The 14,302-nt window shown below is 38.9% G+C and overlaps 1 protein-coding gene across 1 annotated transcript; it reads right to left on the bottom strand.

Annotated features, from left to right (window-relative positions):
• Positions 1–10,112: 10,112 nt before the first annotated feature.
• On the bottom strand, positions 10,113–13,300 carry LOC117260659 (uncharacterized). Its single transcript, XM_033632681.2, has 5 exons — positions 13,042–13,300; positions 12,875–12,898; positions 12,614–12,708; positions 12,311–12,379; positions 10,113–11,763 (listed from the first exon to the last, which is right to left on the bottom strand). The coding sequence occupies exons 2-5, from the start codon at positions 12,878–12,880 to the stop codon at positions 10,320–10,322; spliced, it is 1,614 nt and encodes a 537-aa protein (XP_033488572.2). The 5' UTR covers positions 12,881–12,898; positions 13,042–13,300; the 3' UTR covers positions 10,113–10,319.
• Positions 13,301–14,302: the final 1,002 nt, after the last annotated feature.

The following is a 14,302-nucleotide window of genomic DNA, read 5'->3' as shown; positions in this document are numbered from 1 at the left end:
TGTGTCTCTTTTGTATTCAACTTGTGTGGTGCACAGTTTTGGTGCAGCTGTGGGTGCAGTCAGACTACAATTTATCTGCACAGATCGTCAAGCCTGTGGCTGAAATGTAAGGAATGAAAAGGAAAAACAATCTGCCGTTTGATAGGATTAATAAGGTCAGTGTTTTTCTGTATATAATATGGTGTTTCAGTTCCTGCTTTGGGCAGGTTTTACTTTAGTTGTTGCCTCCTCCTTTCCTGTTTGTGAATGTTAGAAAAAGAACTGTGTGCTGGCTGAGTATAAATCCTTGGCAATCATGGTGGACAAGCAGTCCCCAAGTTTCACTGTGTATATAGAGACTGGAATGTCAAGTTTAAAGCATGGGTGATCTTAACTGCATGCAATTGGGCTGACACTCACTGGAAGTACTGGAACCTCTGATACTGCACCTCTGTGTACATTAACACTGACAAAACAGTGCTGAAAATGTCCTTGTTGGATTAAATAAAAACACAACAATAAAAACAACAGAGGACCAAGAAGACACTTAAGCAGCTGATGAGGGTTTTTTCTGAATGTTACTATGACTGCGTCTTAAGTGGCAAATTGCAGTGCAGATGATTCATAGGAATTTTCCATACACGTATGCTGGCTTGGCTTGGCTTGGCTTACCTGGGTGTGTCAACCTGCAGCGTTTTTTTCATCTCCAAGGTGTGAATTTAACAGACCACGCACTTGTAAAGTTTTCGAGTGCATATCCTTTTACTGTATGTCTTAAATGACATTCATCTACTTGTATCCAGTTTTGAATGTTTGGTTATAGCCTTCAACCTATCCTTTTGGTGGCACAACAACTGTTGGATAAACTGCCATGAAATCTTGTTCAGACATTCATGTTTCTGTAATTTTGGTGAACCCCTGACTTTTCATCAACCCATCATCAGGTCAAACATGTAATGGCTCCAGATTGGAGCAGCTCCAGCAGATTCCAGGTACAACATCTGAGGTCTCTGTCCAGAGGAGTGCAGCCTGAGGAACAGCTAAGACACTGTGTAGAACCCTCAAACTCCCAGCCCTCTGGTAGAGGACCCAACCTGAGGAATACACACCACAACCTCCATGGGGGGATATATGGAATGAAACTCGGAATATATTGGATGAAACTTGAAAATATATGTAGAGAAACTCAGAATATATTGAACGAAACATGAAAATATATGGAATGAAACTCTGATTTATGCTATGACCTCTGTGAGCCAATCATTTTATTGCTGTCAAATTTTAAAACCTTTCCTTTCTTTGCTTTAGTCAATGTTGAATTTGCTCGGATGCATACAATGAGACCTGAGGAAAGTACTCAAGTTCCCAACTAAGCCACGTATGAAATTTTAAACCCATGAAAAAACATGTACCAGGAAATAGTGAATGCCAAATATCAATGAAAGTTCACCACTAAAAAAAGGCATGCAGAATGGTTCATTGAAGGGCAGCAACATGCTTGAAACGTAAAGTGAATTTTATTCAGAAAAATTAAAGAAAATGAACTGGAAATGACTGCGGAGAGGGAGAATGATTCCCCAAACTCTGCCCAAATACATAATTAATATGTCAAAGCTTCTTTTCCTAAAACAATACAAACAAAGAAAAAGAGAACAATGGGATGATAAATTTTAATAGTTAAAAATAGTTTAAAAAGTGTGCATGAATGTGACAGGAAGATGAGCTACTGTGGTAGTATTCTTTTCTGTGTCAGTCCATATTTACAGTAAATCATCCTCCCTTTCCTTGTTTCAGTTAAGATCTATTACGTATGAACTTCTATTGTTCATGACATATTTTCATTTTCGTTTTCAACAGGTGTGGTGCATAGTTGTGGTGCAGCTGTGGGTGTGGTCAGAATTAAGTTGTTTCCAGGTGTCGAAGCTTCACACACTTAAAATAGCACTTTCAAAGTCAACATGTGAACATGCTATAAGGATTGGCTAAAAGTGGAATGAGTGGAGAAGCACAATCCAACTGGCAGGACTAATCTCCAGTTATATACACCGTGTGGTCACACCAACAGACTGAGCTACTGCTAGATAACTGTTTCATCTGTGAAATGAATGTCAAGATTCAAGATATTAACAATAAAATTTAATAATACCACGATGAAAAAAAAGGAATGAAAGTCAAAGTTTACAGCTGGACCAACGTATAAAAAAAACAAGACATGAATCCTGGAGGTTTCACAGCAAATCTGGATTGTTCAGATGTAACCAAGAGGATTCAGTTGTTAACTGACAGTTGGGAAGAAACGACAAACTGCTGTGACAAAACAGAAATGTATAATCGCTTGATGGGACTGCTTCCATCTAAGGGAGAGGAAGATGGTAATGATGCTGTGTATTCTGATACAGTATGGCAACAGAAGAGAACCTGAAAGAGACAAACAATTTGCATATGCAGGGGCGGAAACGGGGGGACATGACTCCCCCTTCAGTAAAGCTGTCCCCCCCTAGAATCATTTGAGACACAATTAATAATTTTTGAACAATGCAGTAGTATTTATTGAAAGCACAATGTAAGCGGTGCTCATTATAATCGTGCAATAATGTGCTATTTAAATCTTAAAAGATTTAGTCCCCCCCTCCCATTCCTAGTAGTGGTATATCCCACACTCTTTCCAACGGGCGGGGCTACTTGGCAGCAGCAGCGCAGGGTAAGATGTTCAATCACACAGACACAGTTTAACTTACACAAGTTACAACACATCCCATTTACTGTTACAACAAGCCCCAGGCCCAGGCTGATAATATAAACTGTCTGCAACATTTCTCCTGCATTGTTCAAAAGCCTACTCAATTACCAGTGCTGCTACACTGAAAGCTAATGATTAAGCTCAGAGTGTAGTGATAGAGAGGACAGGAGAGAAAGAAGAGGGAGAGGACAGGACAAGACTAGTCAGTGGTGGAGCAATGGGTACCTGTCTATAGGCTCTCCACCTGTCAGTGAGACAAACATGAGAGACGTGCAGTCTAACCGTGGTCGTTACGCGCGGCTATTATGCACAGTTGTGGCTCGTAGCTATGGGTACCTGTCTGTAGGCTCTCCACCTGTCAGTGAGACAAACATGAGAGACGTGCAGTCTAACCACGGTCATTACGCTCGACTATTACGCACGGTTGTGGCGGCTCGTAGCTAATGGGTACCTGTCTGTAGGCTCTCCACCTGTCAGTGAGACAAACATGAGAGACGTGCAGTCTAAATGACGAGGAGCGGTCATTACGCTCGACTATTACGCACGGTTGTGACGGAGCGTAGCTAATGGGTACCTGTCTGTAGGCTCTCCACCTGTCAGTGAGACAAACATGAGAGACGTGCAGTCTAAATGACGAGGAGCGGTCATTACGCTCGACTATTACGCACGGTTGTGACGGAGCGTAGCTAATGGGTACCTGTCTGTAGGCTCTCCACCTGTCAGTGAGACAAACATGAAAGACGTGCAGTCTAACGGATGAGGTTCGGTCATTTTGGCGACTATTACACACGGTTGTGAGGTGCGCAGCGGCAGATCTGAAAGCACACTGTTTATAAACCAATTTACCAGTTTAATTGCAGGAAATGTTTAGTTGTTAAGCCATTTCTCATAAGTATAGACATTCACTCTGCCTGTTGGAGAGATAGAGAGAAGATTAAAGCGTCACATTGCGGTAAAAGATGCTGGATAAAAGACAGGCTACAACTTTTTTTCCTTGTCCCCAACCTGGAATTATTCTCTAAAATTTTACTGGTTATTGTCCCCCCCAACTATGAAATGGGATTTTCGCCCCTGTGCATTTGCCATGGTCCTCTTGAAGGACAACAGCAGAAAGGATTTTGCGGCAGTTCATCCAGAATTTCAGAAGAAGAAGAAAGAGTCTGGTGCCCTGCGCACCAAAGCAGACCAAAGCAGACCGACCATCAGAGCATCAACACACAGTGAAGAGATTGTAATCAAGCAACTGGATGATTATCTACAGCACAATGGGACCATGGTGAAACACATTTTGATTTATACACTTAATAGCCCGTGTTTAAAAAGGGGAGACCAAATTGTCCCTTGTATGTTTCAGCTTTTACACAAAGCCCATGAATGGCGTCAGCATTATGACGTTTGTACTGATGTGGCATTTACAAAGTTTTGGGGACTAAGTGGTCCAAATTATTTTAAATATCTCAACTATTCTACCATCTCATGTCCCGACAGTCCTTTTTATTCACATATTGTGAAATGCGACGTCCCTTTCAAACCGGATCCTAAGAATCTGAGGGACATTTTCAACAAGAGTGATATCCGCAACACTCTGTCACATGTTAAAGACACAGATAAGAACACACTCCGCAGGGGCATTACATCTGCTCAAAAAACCCTTGTGAACCTGGCAGAAAATTCATTTGGTCTGTGTGGCGATCATTTGGACCGGGGAAAGCAGACGATTGATTCTTTGACTTTTCTGCCAGCAGTACACCACAGAAAATACATCGCTGAAGAATTCAACTGTGCTGTAGTTCATCATTTCAGAGAACAGTTAAAGTCATTTCTGGGGAACAGCAGCCCACTGCAGCTTCACCACACTCCTCTGATGTGAAGGAGAATTTGATGAATTTATAATCTGTCATTGATGAATTTATGATATATCATTGTACATTAAAGTCCCAGCTGTGAAGGAAATTTGTCTATTTCTTTTTTTCAACAACACTTTCACACATGCTGGTCTTGAAGTCATATGTGTTTTCATAGAAAGACTACTAATCAGATGTACAGCCACATGTTAGGGCCCTGACACACCACGCCGAGGGCTGGCAGCTGGTCAACGTCCTGCCATCGTTGGTGAGCATCACTGGCCTTAGTTTTTAAGGTGCGTCTCGCACCATTGGCACTTGTCACCTCTTGTCACCTGTTCTTTTGGGCAAGTCAACAAGTTTAATCAGTATCTGAGCAGGCGGAGCTCATCAGTGAGTAAAGTCATTCTGGAAGACAGTTCAGCCCAGTGCACAAGAGGAGAAATGAAAGTGAGGAAAGCAACAAGAAGCAAGAAGTTGCTCAACATCTTGGCTGTGAGCCACATTTTTTTTTTTAAGTCTACGCTACTTCTCTCCTGAGTGCACACCCTGAACCTTCAGACAACACCTACTTAGAGTCAGAATCAGCTTTAGTGGACACATGTGAATGTCAACAAGTCATTTGACTCAGGCTATTAGTGACTCTCACTGTATTTACACATACACAACATTTTCAGGAAAACAGAAATAGACATGCAGCTGAATGAAGACAGGTAAAAACATAGAAATAATCATTATGTAAACACAAGTATTTAAATACATTTAATTAAGCAACAATCAACAGCAACACACAATGTGTACATGCAGGACAAACTGTTTCTGTAAATTGGGAACAAGACTCAAATGGCGCAGGAGTGCACAGAGTGCTATGATAAAGGGTTTGCACATTTCCCCCTGTCAACAACAGTTCAATGACACCCATCAGAGAGCTGAAGAAGTCAACAGTGCTGTAGTACATCTTTTCAGAGAACAGCTTAAAGTGATTTCTGGGCAACAGTAGCTGCCTGCAGCTTCACCGTATTCCTCTCAGGTCACCATGAAGCCCGTCAAGAGTCTGGGGGAGTTTGAACTGCCTGTGGGAAGAATGAACATGTTAGAGCCTGTCCCTTCTTGATTAAAAGCTCTAAGTGACTACTTTTCTTTTTGGAAAATTGTTTCCTGCCACTCACTTAATTCTCCGGCTCTTGTGGCGTCTGGCTCCCGTGTGTGAGTCTCACTTCCTGATCCTGAATTAAAAAAAGGGGTCACTGACTCACTCACAGAATGCAGAGATTTGACTGGCTGAGGAGCATCATGTGAAACAATTTACAATGCATGCAATTGGTCTGTGAGTTTCCTGAGCAGCTAAACCTGTTGGCGTAAAGGCCAGAAAGGCTGCGGCAGTTAAAATAATAATGCTTCATCAAAGTTTAGTAACACTCAATCATTTATTACCTCCGCCGAGGAGGGTTATGTTTTCGCCGGCGTTGGTCTGTTTGTTTGTTTGTTTGTCTGTTTTTCTGCAAAATAACCCAAAAAGTTATGAACGGATTTTGATGAAATTTTCAGGAAAGGTAGATAATGGGACAAGGAACAGAGGATACAATTTTGGTGGTGATCGGTTGAAGCAAAGTGGATAAAATAATAATAAATAAAGTCTATGGTCTGACAGCCTGAGTAGCAATTAAGATTGTGACAATACCACCATCTGGTGGCCGGACAACATGTCTTGTTCTACTTGCTAAATATTGTTGCAATTCTAAGGTTGAAATGAATGTTCTGTGTTGGGAAAAAAAGAAAGCGAAAAATACAAAAAAAAAAAAACATACTATATTCTGTGTTGGTACAAAATTAAAACGAAATAAATACACCACAGTGTCTCCATGGTGAAGGCATATATAACCTAATAATGATAGTGATGCAGATAACCTAATTGTGATGCAGGCTGCAAAATGTGATACAGAGGGGGAGGGAATATCAGCTACTTGGGGGAGGTCTGCACTCTCTGAGTGCTTTTCTAGTTGGTTATAGATTGGGGTCCGGATTGGACGGTGTCTATGTCCGGACCCGGATCGTGGTCCACCTATGAGTGACCTCTGATGTAGATGTAAAGATTGTTCAACATTCTGAGAAACAAGTGGATCACTGTAATCCAACATCCAACAGAGAGTAGTGGAAGGTATTTATAGGCTAGAAATATTTGCATGACTCAGTAACTCTTATAGTTCAGTGGGGAAAATTTATGCCTTGTAACCAAAAGCTTGATGGTTGGAGCCCAGCTACCGGTAAAGAAGTGCCTCAGACATTTCCAAAAATTTCACTCATGTTGAACACCACTGACTTTCAAACTCTACCTAAACCACCAAAACCCACAAAACACCAGCTCTCGTTGGAAATAACAACAAAGTGTGTATTCAATAATAAATCTTCCCCAACAACCCTTCATCTCTATCTACCTCAGAATTCTTCACCTCATCAATACATTGCTGACCCTCAAATTACTGTCTCCATTTGTAAAAACACAACTATTAAACTGTGAAGTGCCCTTATCAACAGCAGAAGCCTTGGCATGGAAAATCAGCGACGGCAAGGACATTCCCTCCAGCCTGGACCATGACAACTCCACTAAGGTGCTGTGATCAGAGTTCAGTAGATCAGCAAAGTTACACACTCATAAAATACAGCGTGTGGTCACACCAACAGACTGAGCCACCCGAAGATAACTTGTTTCATCTCTGAAATGAATGTCAAGATTCAAGATATTAACAATGAGAGTAAATCATACAGTGATACAACAAATGAAGGGAAGTCAAAGTTTACAGCTGGACCAACGTATAAAAAAACAAGACATGAATCCTGGAGAAAATCGAGGCTTGGAAGAGGTTGGACATTCAAAAATTGCAAACTCTTGTGCCAATTTCACAGCAAATCTGGATTGTTCAGATGTGACCAAGAGGATTCAGTTGTTAACTGACAGTTGGGAAGAAACGACAAACTGCTGTGACAAAACAGAAATGTACAATCGCTTGATGGGACTGCTTCCATCTAAGGGAGAGCAAGATGGTAATGATGCTGTGTGTTCTGATACAGTACGGCAATGGCATATCAAAGATTTCAAGAGAAGAGAACCTGAAAGAGACAAACAATTTGCATATGCCATGGTCCTCTTGAAGGACAACAGCAGAAAGGATTTTGCGGCAGTTCATCCAGAATTTCAGAACCAGAAGAAAGAGTCTGGTGCCCTGCGCACCAAAGCAGACCAAAGCAGACCGACCATCAGAGCAGCAACACACAGTGAAGAGATTGTAATCAAGCAACTGGATGATTATCTACAGCACAATGGGACCATGGTGAAACACATTTTGATTTATACACTTAATAGCCCGTGTTTAAAAAGGGGAGACCAAATTGTCCCTTGTATGTTTCAGCTTTTACACAAAGCCCATGAATGGCGTCAGCATTATGACGTTTGTACTGATGTGGCATTTACAAAGTTTTGGGGACTAAGTGGTCCAAATTATTTTAAATATCTCAACTATTCTACCATCTCATGTCCCGACAGTCCTTTTCATTCACATATTGTGAAATGCGAGGACGTCCCTTTCAAACCGGATCCTAAGAATCTGAGGGACATTTTCAACAAGAGTGATAACCACAACACTGATGTATGGGCTCCAGCAGATTGACCCGAGCGACCGGACGCCATCATCACAAGCAAAGCGGACACTACGCTGCGTTCACAGTGCTATGTGGAAATCGGACATATCAGCACTTAAAATGTGGCTGTTGAACTGCAAAATCTGGCACAATTTATCACTCTTATACTGCAATTGGTGCTCAGTACTGTCTAAAACCGATTTCTAAATGAATAGTTCCATATTTTTCTCATGTTTGAACTTATTATTTAATTTATGAACTCACTTGCCCTAATACCAATGATATTGTGGTAATTTAGAAACTTGTCTATTATATGTGTTAAGGTGCAATAGTCTTAAATTCATTTAGGTTATCTGGATTGACTAACATACCACTTAGTTTACTATTGCATACTACTACATACTAAGGTATGTTAATTAGGAAACGACAGATTTTATTATAATTCTAACCACAGCGTATGTATTATTATAGAGTCACATGTGGATGGTGAAGATGAAAGACCCTCAGCGTGCATTATGTGCATTGATTTGGACTGGGATATTTCACTTAGGCTACACTACAGTGGCTATACAGTGACCATATGTTTGATTGTGCATTGTCTTCTTTTGTATATATAGCGTATCTTGGAAGGTTGTGGGGTTTTTTTAAGTCTATGTTTTCTTGCAGTGTTAGTAATTGAAGTAGATATGGGTTGTGGAGACAAAAATGGTAAATTAATGCTATGCCAACACCTGTGTGTGTGTGGGTGTGTGTTTGCGTTTGCGCAATATGTGAGTGTATGTGTGTGCACAGGCGCTCCTGCTCACACTTCATGCCACCCCTGCAAAAGTCATTGCCCCACTGGGGCCACCCCTATCAAAAATGTCTGAACACGCCCCTGCATAGTTGGAAATATAGTAATGAGTATTTATGTTTTTTCTGTCGATAACAGGATTAACCTTACTTTGGGGTGTGTGTTTTTTGTTTGTTTTTTTGCTGTTTTTTTATTTTGCTTTCTCCTTTCCTGTTTTGTGTGCTCTAGAGATGAAGAGTACATCAGAAACAGACAGGCTGTCACTGTGTGGCTGCATTTAAATACTTGTGCTTTTGCATTTTCCTGTTGTCACCATGCTCAGTTTCGTTACATAGGCCGGAAGCCTGGTTTTCAGGTTTAAGGCGTGAGGCAGAGAGTCACGCTATGTGTCACTGCAGTAACACTTCATAAAAGATTGTTATTACCTGGTAAAACATGTATTGTCAAATGACACTGTTATTTTAAGAAACAATAAGACGACGCCATTAAGTGGTTACAATTTTAAAAGTGGAGTTTTGTCAAAAAATGTCATAGTTCAGTATGTCAAACAATGTCATAGTATAGTGTGTCAAAAAATATAGTAAATATAGTAAACTCTGTATAAACTCAGAATATATTGAATGAAACTGAAAATAGCAGCTGAGTATATGGTAAATATGTCATATGTTGTGTATTTAAAACATGTGGGTTAATATTCCCAAAATGGCATTAAAGGGTTAAAATTATTTAAGAAACACATGTAAATGTATGTACATTAACACTGACAAAACAGTGCTGAAAAGGTCCTTGTTAAAATAAATTTAAAAACACAACAATAAAAATAATAGAGGACCAAGAAGACACTTAAGCAGCTGATGAGGGTTTTTTTCTGAACGCTGCTTGAAAGAAACTCAGGGTTTGTTGAAGAAACCCTGTCAGGGAGCAGGTTTGGTTCACGGAGGAGTCAGTTACCACAGAAACTGTCCCAGAGTCTGAGTTAGTTAATCCTGAGATGAGGGAAACTTTATAGAAAGAGAGGTATCACTGAACACACTTTCTGAAACAGGAGCCAGAGAGCTTTGATGGTTTAACCACAGGCAGATACATTTTGTTGATGAAGATGAAATAAAACACAAACAGCTTCAATGTAAAGGTTTTATTGCCAGAAACTCAGGACAGAGCAGACAACAAAGATCCAGACAAAATATATGCTTGAGTTACAATAATAATTAGTATTCTAATTACAATTGGTACCCACATTAAGATTGTTAAAACTGTATTTTTTAAGTCATTATTTAAGATCAAAACTTTTGTGTAAGTACAAAAAGTAATGATCCATGTTTTTAAGTTATTCAAAAATGTAATCTATCCATCCATCCATTTGCTGTTGCTTATCCACATAGAGGCCATTCACACTCAAGGACAATTTAGAGTCACCAATTAACCAGCATGTCTTTGGACTGTGGGAGGAAGCTGGAGTACCCGGAGAAAACTCACACTGACACAGGGAGTACATGCAAACTCCGCACAGAAGGGCTCCTACACCCGGAATCGAAACAGGAACCCTCTTGCTGTGAGGCAGTGATGGCGGATTAAAAAGCTCTCTAATCTGTTGAACATATTCTCCCTCCCCCTCCATGTTCTGTGGGACCTGATAAAGCTTTAGAGGGCTGCTGTCCCCCCCAAAAAACTTTAGCTCTTTTACAAAAAGCTGAACTACTGCATTGTTGAAATCCGTGGTTATTTTTTCTCTTATTGGTGACATTGATTCATCGTTGATAAAATCCTCCCACTGTGTGATTGATTGATTGAGTAATGTGATGTTTTCTTCTCTGACCTCAGGGGGAAATTCAGATTTAATAATTGTAATTCCACGCTCCAAATGGTCTTTTTTATTGTGACATGAAGTTTTTGGCTGATTCAGTTTGTGAAAAGTGGATTTGGTAAGACTACTTAGTTTTCTAAAAAAATTTCTCACTTCATTTAATTTTTTTTGATTGACTTTGAAAGGCGTGTTCTTGCATTTTTCAATATATGAAAAAAAAACACTCCCCGGATCTGAGATGTCAGAATAAGTGAGACGCTTAAAAAAATTTGGACCAGTTAGTCCCCAAGGTTTTGTAAACGCCACTTTGGTAAAAAATCCATACATATTGTGCCACTGAACAGCTTTCTGTGAAAGTAGAAACATACAGCAGATGGCATTGTTCTCTCTCCTCAAACATGGGCTGTTATAAGAAAACACCAAAAGTTTTATCACTTGGGTTCCATTTTTTTTTAAGAAATCGTCAATCTGTTGAATTAATTTTTCCTCACTGTGTTTTTTAGTGGGAACAGCAGACCGTCCGCCCCTCTTTGAATGGTCTGGATAAACTGTGGGAAAAATGATCCAATAACCATTTTTCAAATAAGCAACAGCAAATGCATATTGCTTTTCCTGTCTTTTGTGTTTAGTGCGGTAATATGCAAGGACAGACTTCATGAGTTCATCGTGAGGCATTATGTCAATACTTGACTCTTTGTCTAAAGTCAAATGTGATTTCATTTTAGTAAAAAGTTCAGTTTTGTCAGAAATATTTGTTTGTTTTTCAAAACTGTCTTTCACTGACTGAGTACTGAATGTCACTTTTTCAGGATTTACAATGGGGTGTAAATTTAGATTTTTGTCCTTAGTTATATTTTGGAACTGAACATTTTCAATAAAATCATTGTTTTGAAATTCATGAGATTCCAAGTTAAGAATCTTCTTTGTCGGGCTACAGGGATGATCCTCTGGCTGCAGGTCTTCTTCCCTGGAGAGTAAAAAAGTTTGACTTTAATATTTTTCACAGGACAAAATCATTCCTAAAATATTATTATTATTATTATTATTATTATTATTGTTACCATTGTTATCATTTAACTGCTAAGCTGGAAGAGTTCCCATGTGCCACATACATAGAGCTGTAGATGGTTAATGACTAATTTAACTCTGTTAAGTGTACCTAATGGTGGCGTGTTAGATTAAAATATATTTATTTTCTCTCTTCTTGTTGCAAATGGGAACAAAGCACAACAATACTGCTCAATATAATGGAGTTCCATTTACAGGCAAGGGAGACTGTCTTCACAAGAAAATAACATAATCATTTGCATCAGCAACGTTTACTGTCGTGACAAAGTGCTCTGCAGCCGTGGCAACTATGACAGCAAATAAGGAAGTTGTATGATGTCATAGAGAGAAAGAGAGGCTACTTGTATGTAAAACAAGTAGGCTGCTCCTAAAATGTTTTTAAAAAAAAAAAAAAAAAAAATACTGAGGTACATGTAATGGAGTAAATGTATAACATCAGCACCTACCATGGAGGAGGATGGGAGACTTTGTCCGGTTTAGAGGAGCGGGGCCGAAGGAACAATTTCTTTGGAGATCTGCAGACAAAGATAGATGAGAATAAACTGTCAAACATTAAGAAGTGGTAACATGTCATGACGTGGCAAGTCACTTAACTGTCATATAATAAATGTAGAAGTCAGTTGAGGAAAACAGTAAAGTTGAATATATTTGACTCATTTGACCTAAAAGCTGTCTTTTTACATTTACTTGACCCATTTTATGAGGACCAGTTTACACTGAGTAAATACATCTTTATACAAAGAGTGTACCTTTGGGGTGATTGGAGCTGTAGCTCAGAGGAAGTGGTAGAAGCCATCTCCTCTCTCTCAAGCATGTCTGGAATTTGTTGTCTGCTACTGTCCGGCTTAGTGAGAGAAAATAATTATAAATTATCTTCTAAATTATGTTTTCAGATGTAGCTGAAAGTGTTCTCTCTTGATGTTGATTAACAAACAACACACCATTATGAAATTGTTTAAATGTCAGTGTTGGTGTTATTGATTATTTTACCCTTTGAAAAACTATCTTACCTCCATGGCCAGATGCTTTGCACACTAGAGAGAGAAATGAGAGGATATTAAAACACAAGTTTTCAGTAAGTTTGTGTTGCTTTAAATATTGTTTGACACTTCAATGTAAATAAAGGTTTAAAAAAAAAAAACAGACAGAAAATTTGTACCAAATTGTTGTGACTTACCAGACTTGGTCTGTGGCAGTAATGTCCCCCCCAAAGCAGGGGCTGGCAAAGCTTGTTCTCCACAGAAAATTCAATACAGTTCTAAGAAAAGTAATGAGTATTTATGATAATAATGATCGTTATTATCAAGAAATGTATTTTCTGTAGATAACAGGGTTAACCAGCCCCTACTTTGGGGTAATTGTTTTTTGCTGTTTTTTTAAGTCTGCTTTCCTGTTTTGTGTGCTCTAGAGATGAAGAGTACATCAGAAACAGACAGGCTGTCACTGTGTGGCTGCGTTTAAATACTTGTGCTTTTGCATTTTCCTGTTGTCACCATGCCCAGTTTTGTTGCACAGGCCGGAAGCCTGGTTTTCAGGTTTAAGGCGTGAGGCAGAGAGTCACGCTATGTGTCACTGCAGTAACACTTCATAAAAGATTGTTATTACCTGGTAAAACATGTATTGTCAAATGACACTGTTATTTTAAGAAACAAGAAGATGACGCTGTTAAGTGGTTAAAATTTTAAGTGTAGTATGTCAAAAAATGTCATAGTATAGTATGTCATAAAAATGCTATAATATGGTACATCATAAAAAGTGTCATAGTAGCCCATAGTGTGTTACAAAAAAAATCATAGTATAGTATGTCAAAAAAGTTTCATAGTACAATGTGCCATAAAAAGTGCCATTGTGTAGTATGTCAAAAAATATAGTATAGTATGTGATAGAAATATCACAAATAAATATTTCATACTGTATGTATGCCATGAAAATGTATGTATGTATGTAATAAAAAATGCCAAAGTATAGTAATTTTTTAAAAAAAAAGCCATAGTATAGTAGGTTATTAAAAAAATACATAGTGCATTTTGCCAAAAAATATAGTATAGCGCATCATAAAAAATGTCATAGTATAATATGCCATAAAAATGTCATTGTATAGTATATCAAAAAATATAGTAAATATAGTATAGTGCATCATAGCAAACATCATGGTGTAGTTGGTCAAAAAAAGTCATACTACAGTATGTCATAAAAAAGTATAGTATATCAAAAAATGCCATAGTGTAGTGTGTCAAAAATATAGTATCATAAAAAAAAGTCCTAATCAGATCACTTATATCTAATATAGTCTTTGTAGCCTTTCTAACACATTATTGGTGTGTTTTCTTGTCAGGTTTACTTGTGACTCGTAGAAAAAATAGACCAGACACTAAAACTGTTGCTGCAGATTGTGATCCTGCAACGAGGCTTGGGGCTGCAGCACATCCTGTGTGAAC

The sequence above is a fragment of the Epinephelus lanceolatus genome, chromosome 7 (genome assembly GCF_041903045.1).
Source record: "Epinephelus lanceolatus isolate andai-2023 chromosome 7, ASM4190304v1, whole genome shotgun sequence".
NCBI classification, from domain to species: Eukaryota; Metazoa; Chordata; class Actinopteri; order Perciformes; family Serranidae; genus Epinephelus; species Epinephelus lanceolatus.
Note: the sequence above shows the minus strand (reverse complement) of the source record. Positions and strands in the feature narration are given on the sequence as shown.

Coding starts and splice junctions, on each gene's coding strand:
- LOC117260659 (XM_033632681.2), bottom strand. Junction 12,380..12,613: donor CAGCTCCAATCACCCCAAAG/GTACACTCTTTG, acceptor CTTTGTCTGCAG/ATCTCCAAAGAAATTGTTCC. Junction 11,764..12,310: donor GTCTCCCATCCTCCTCCATG/GTAGGTGCTGAT, acceptor TTTACTCTCCAG/GGAAGAAGACCTGCAGCCAG.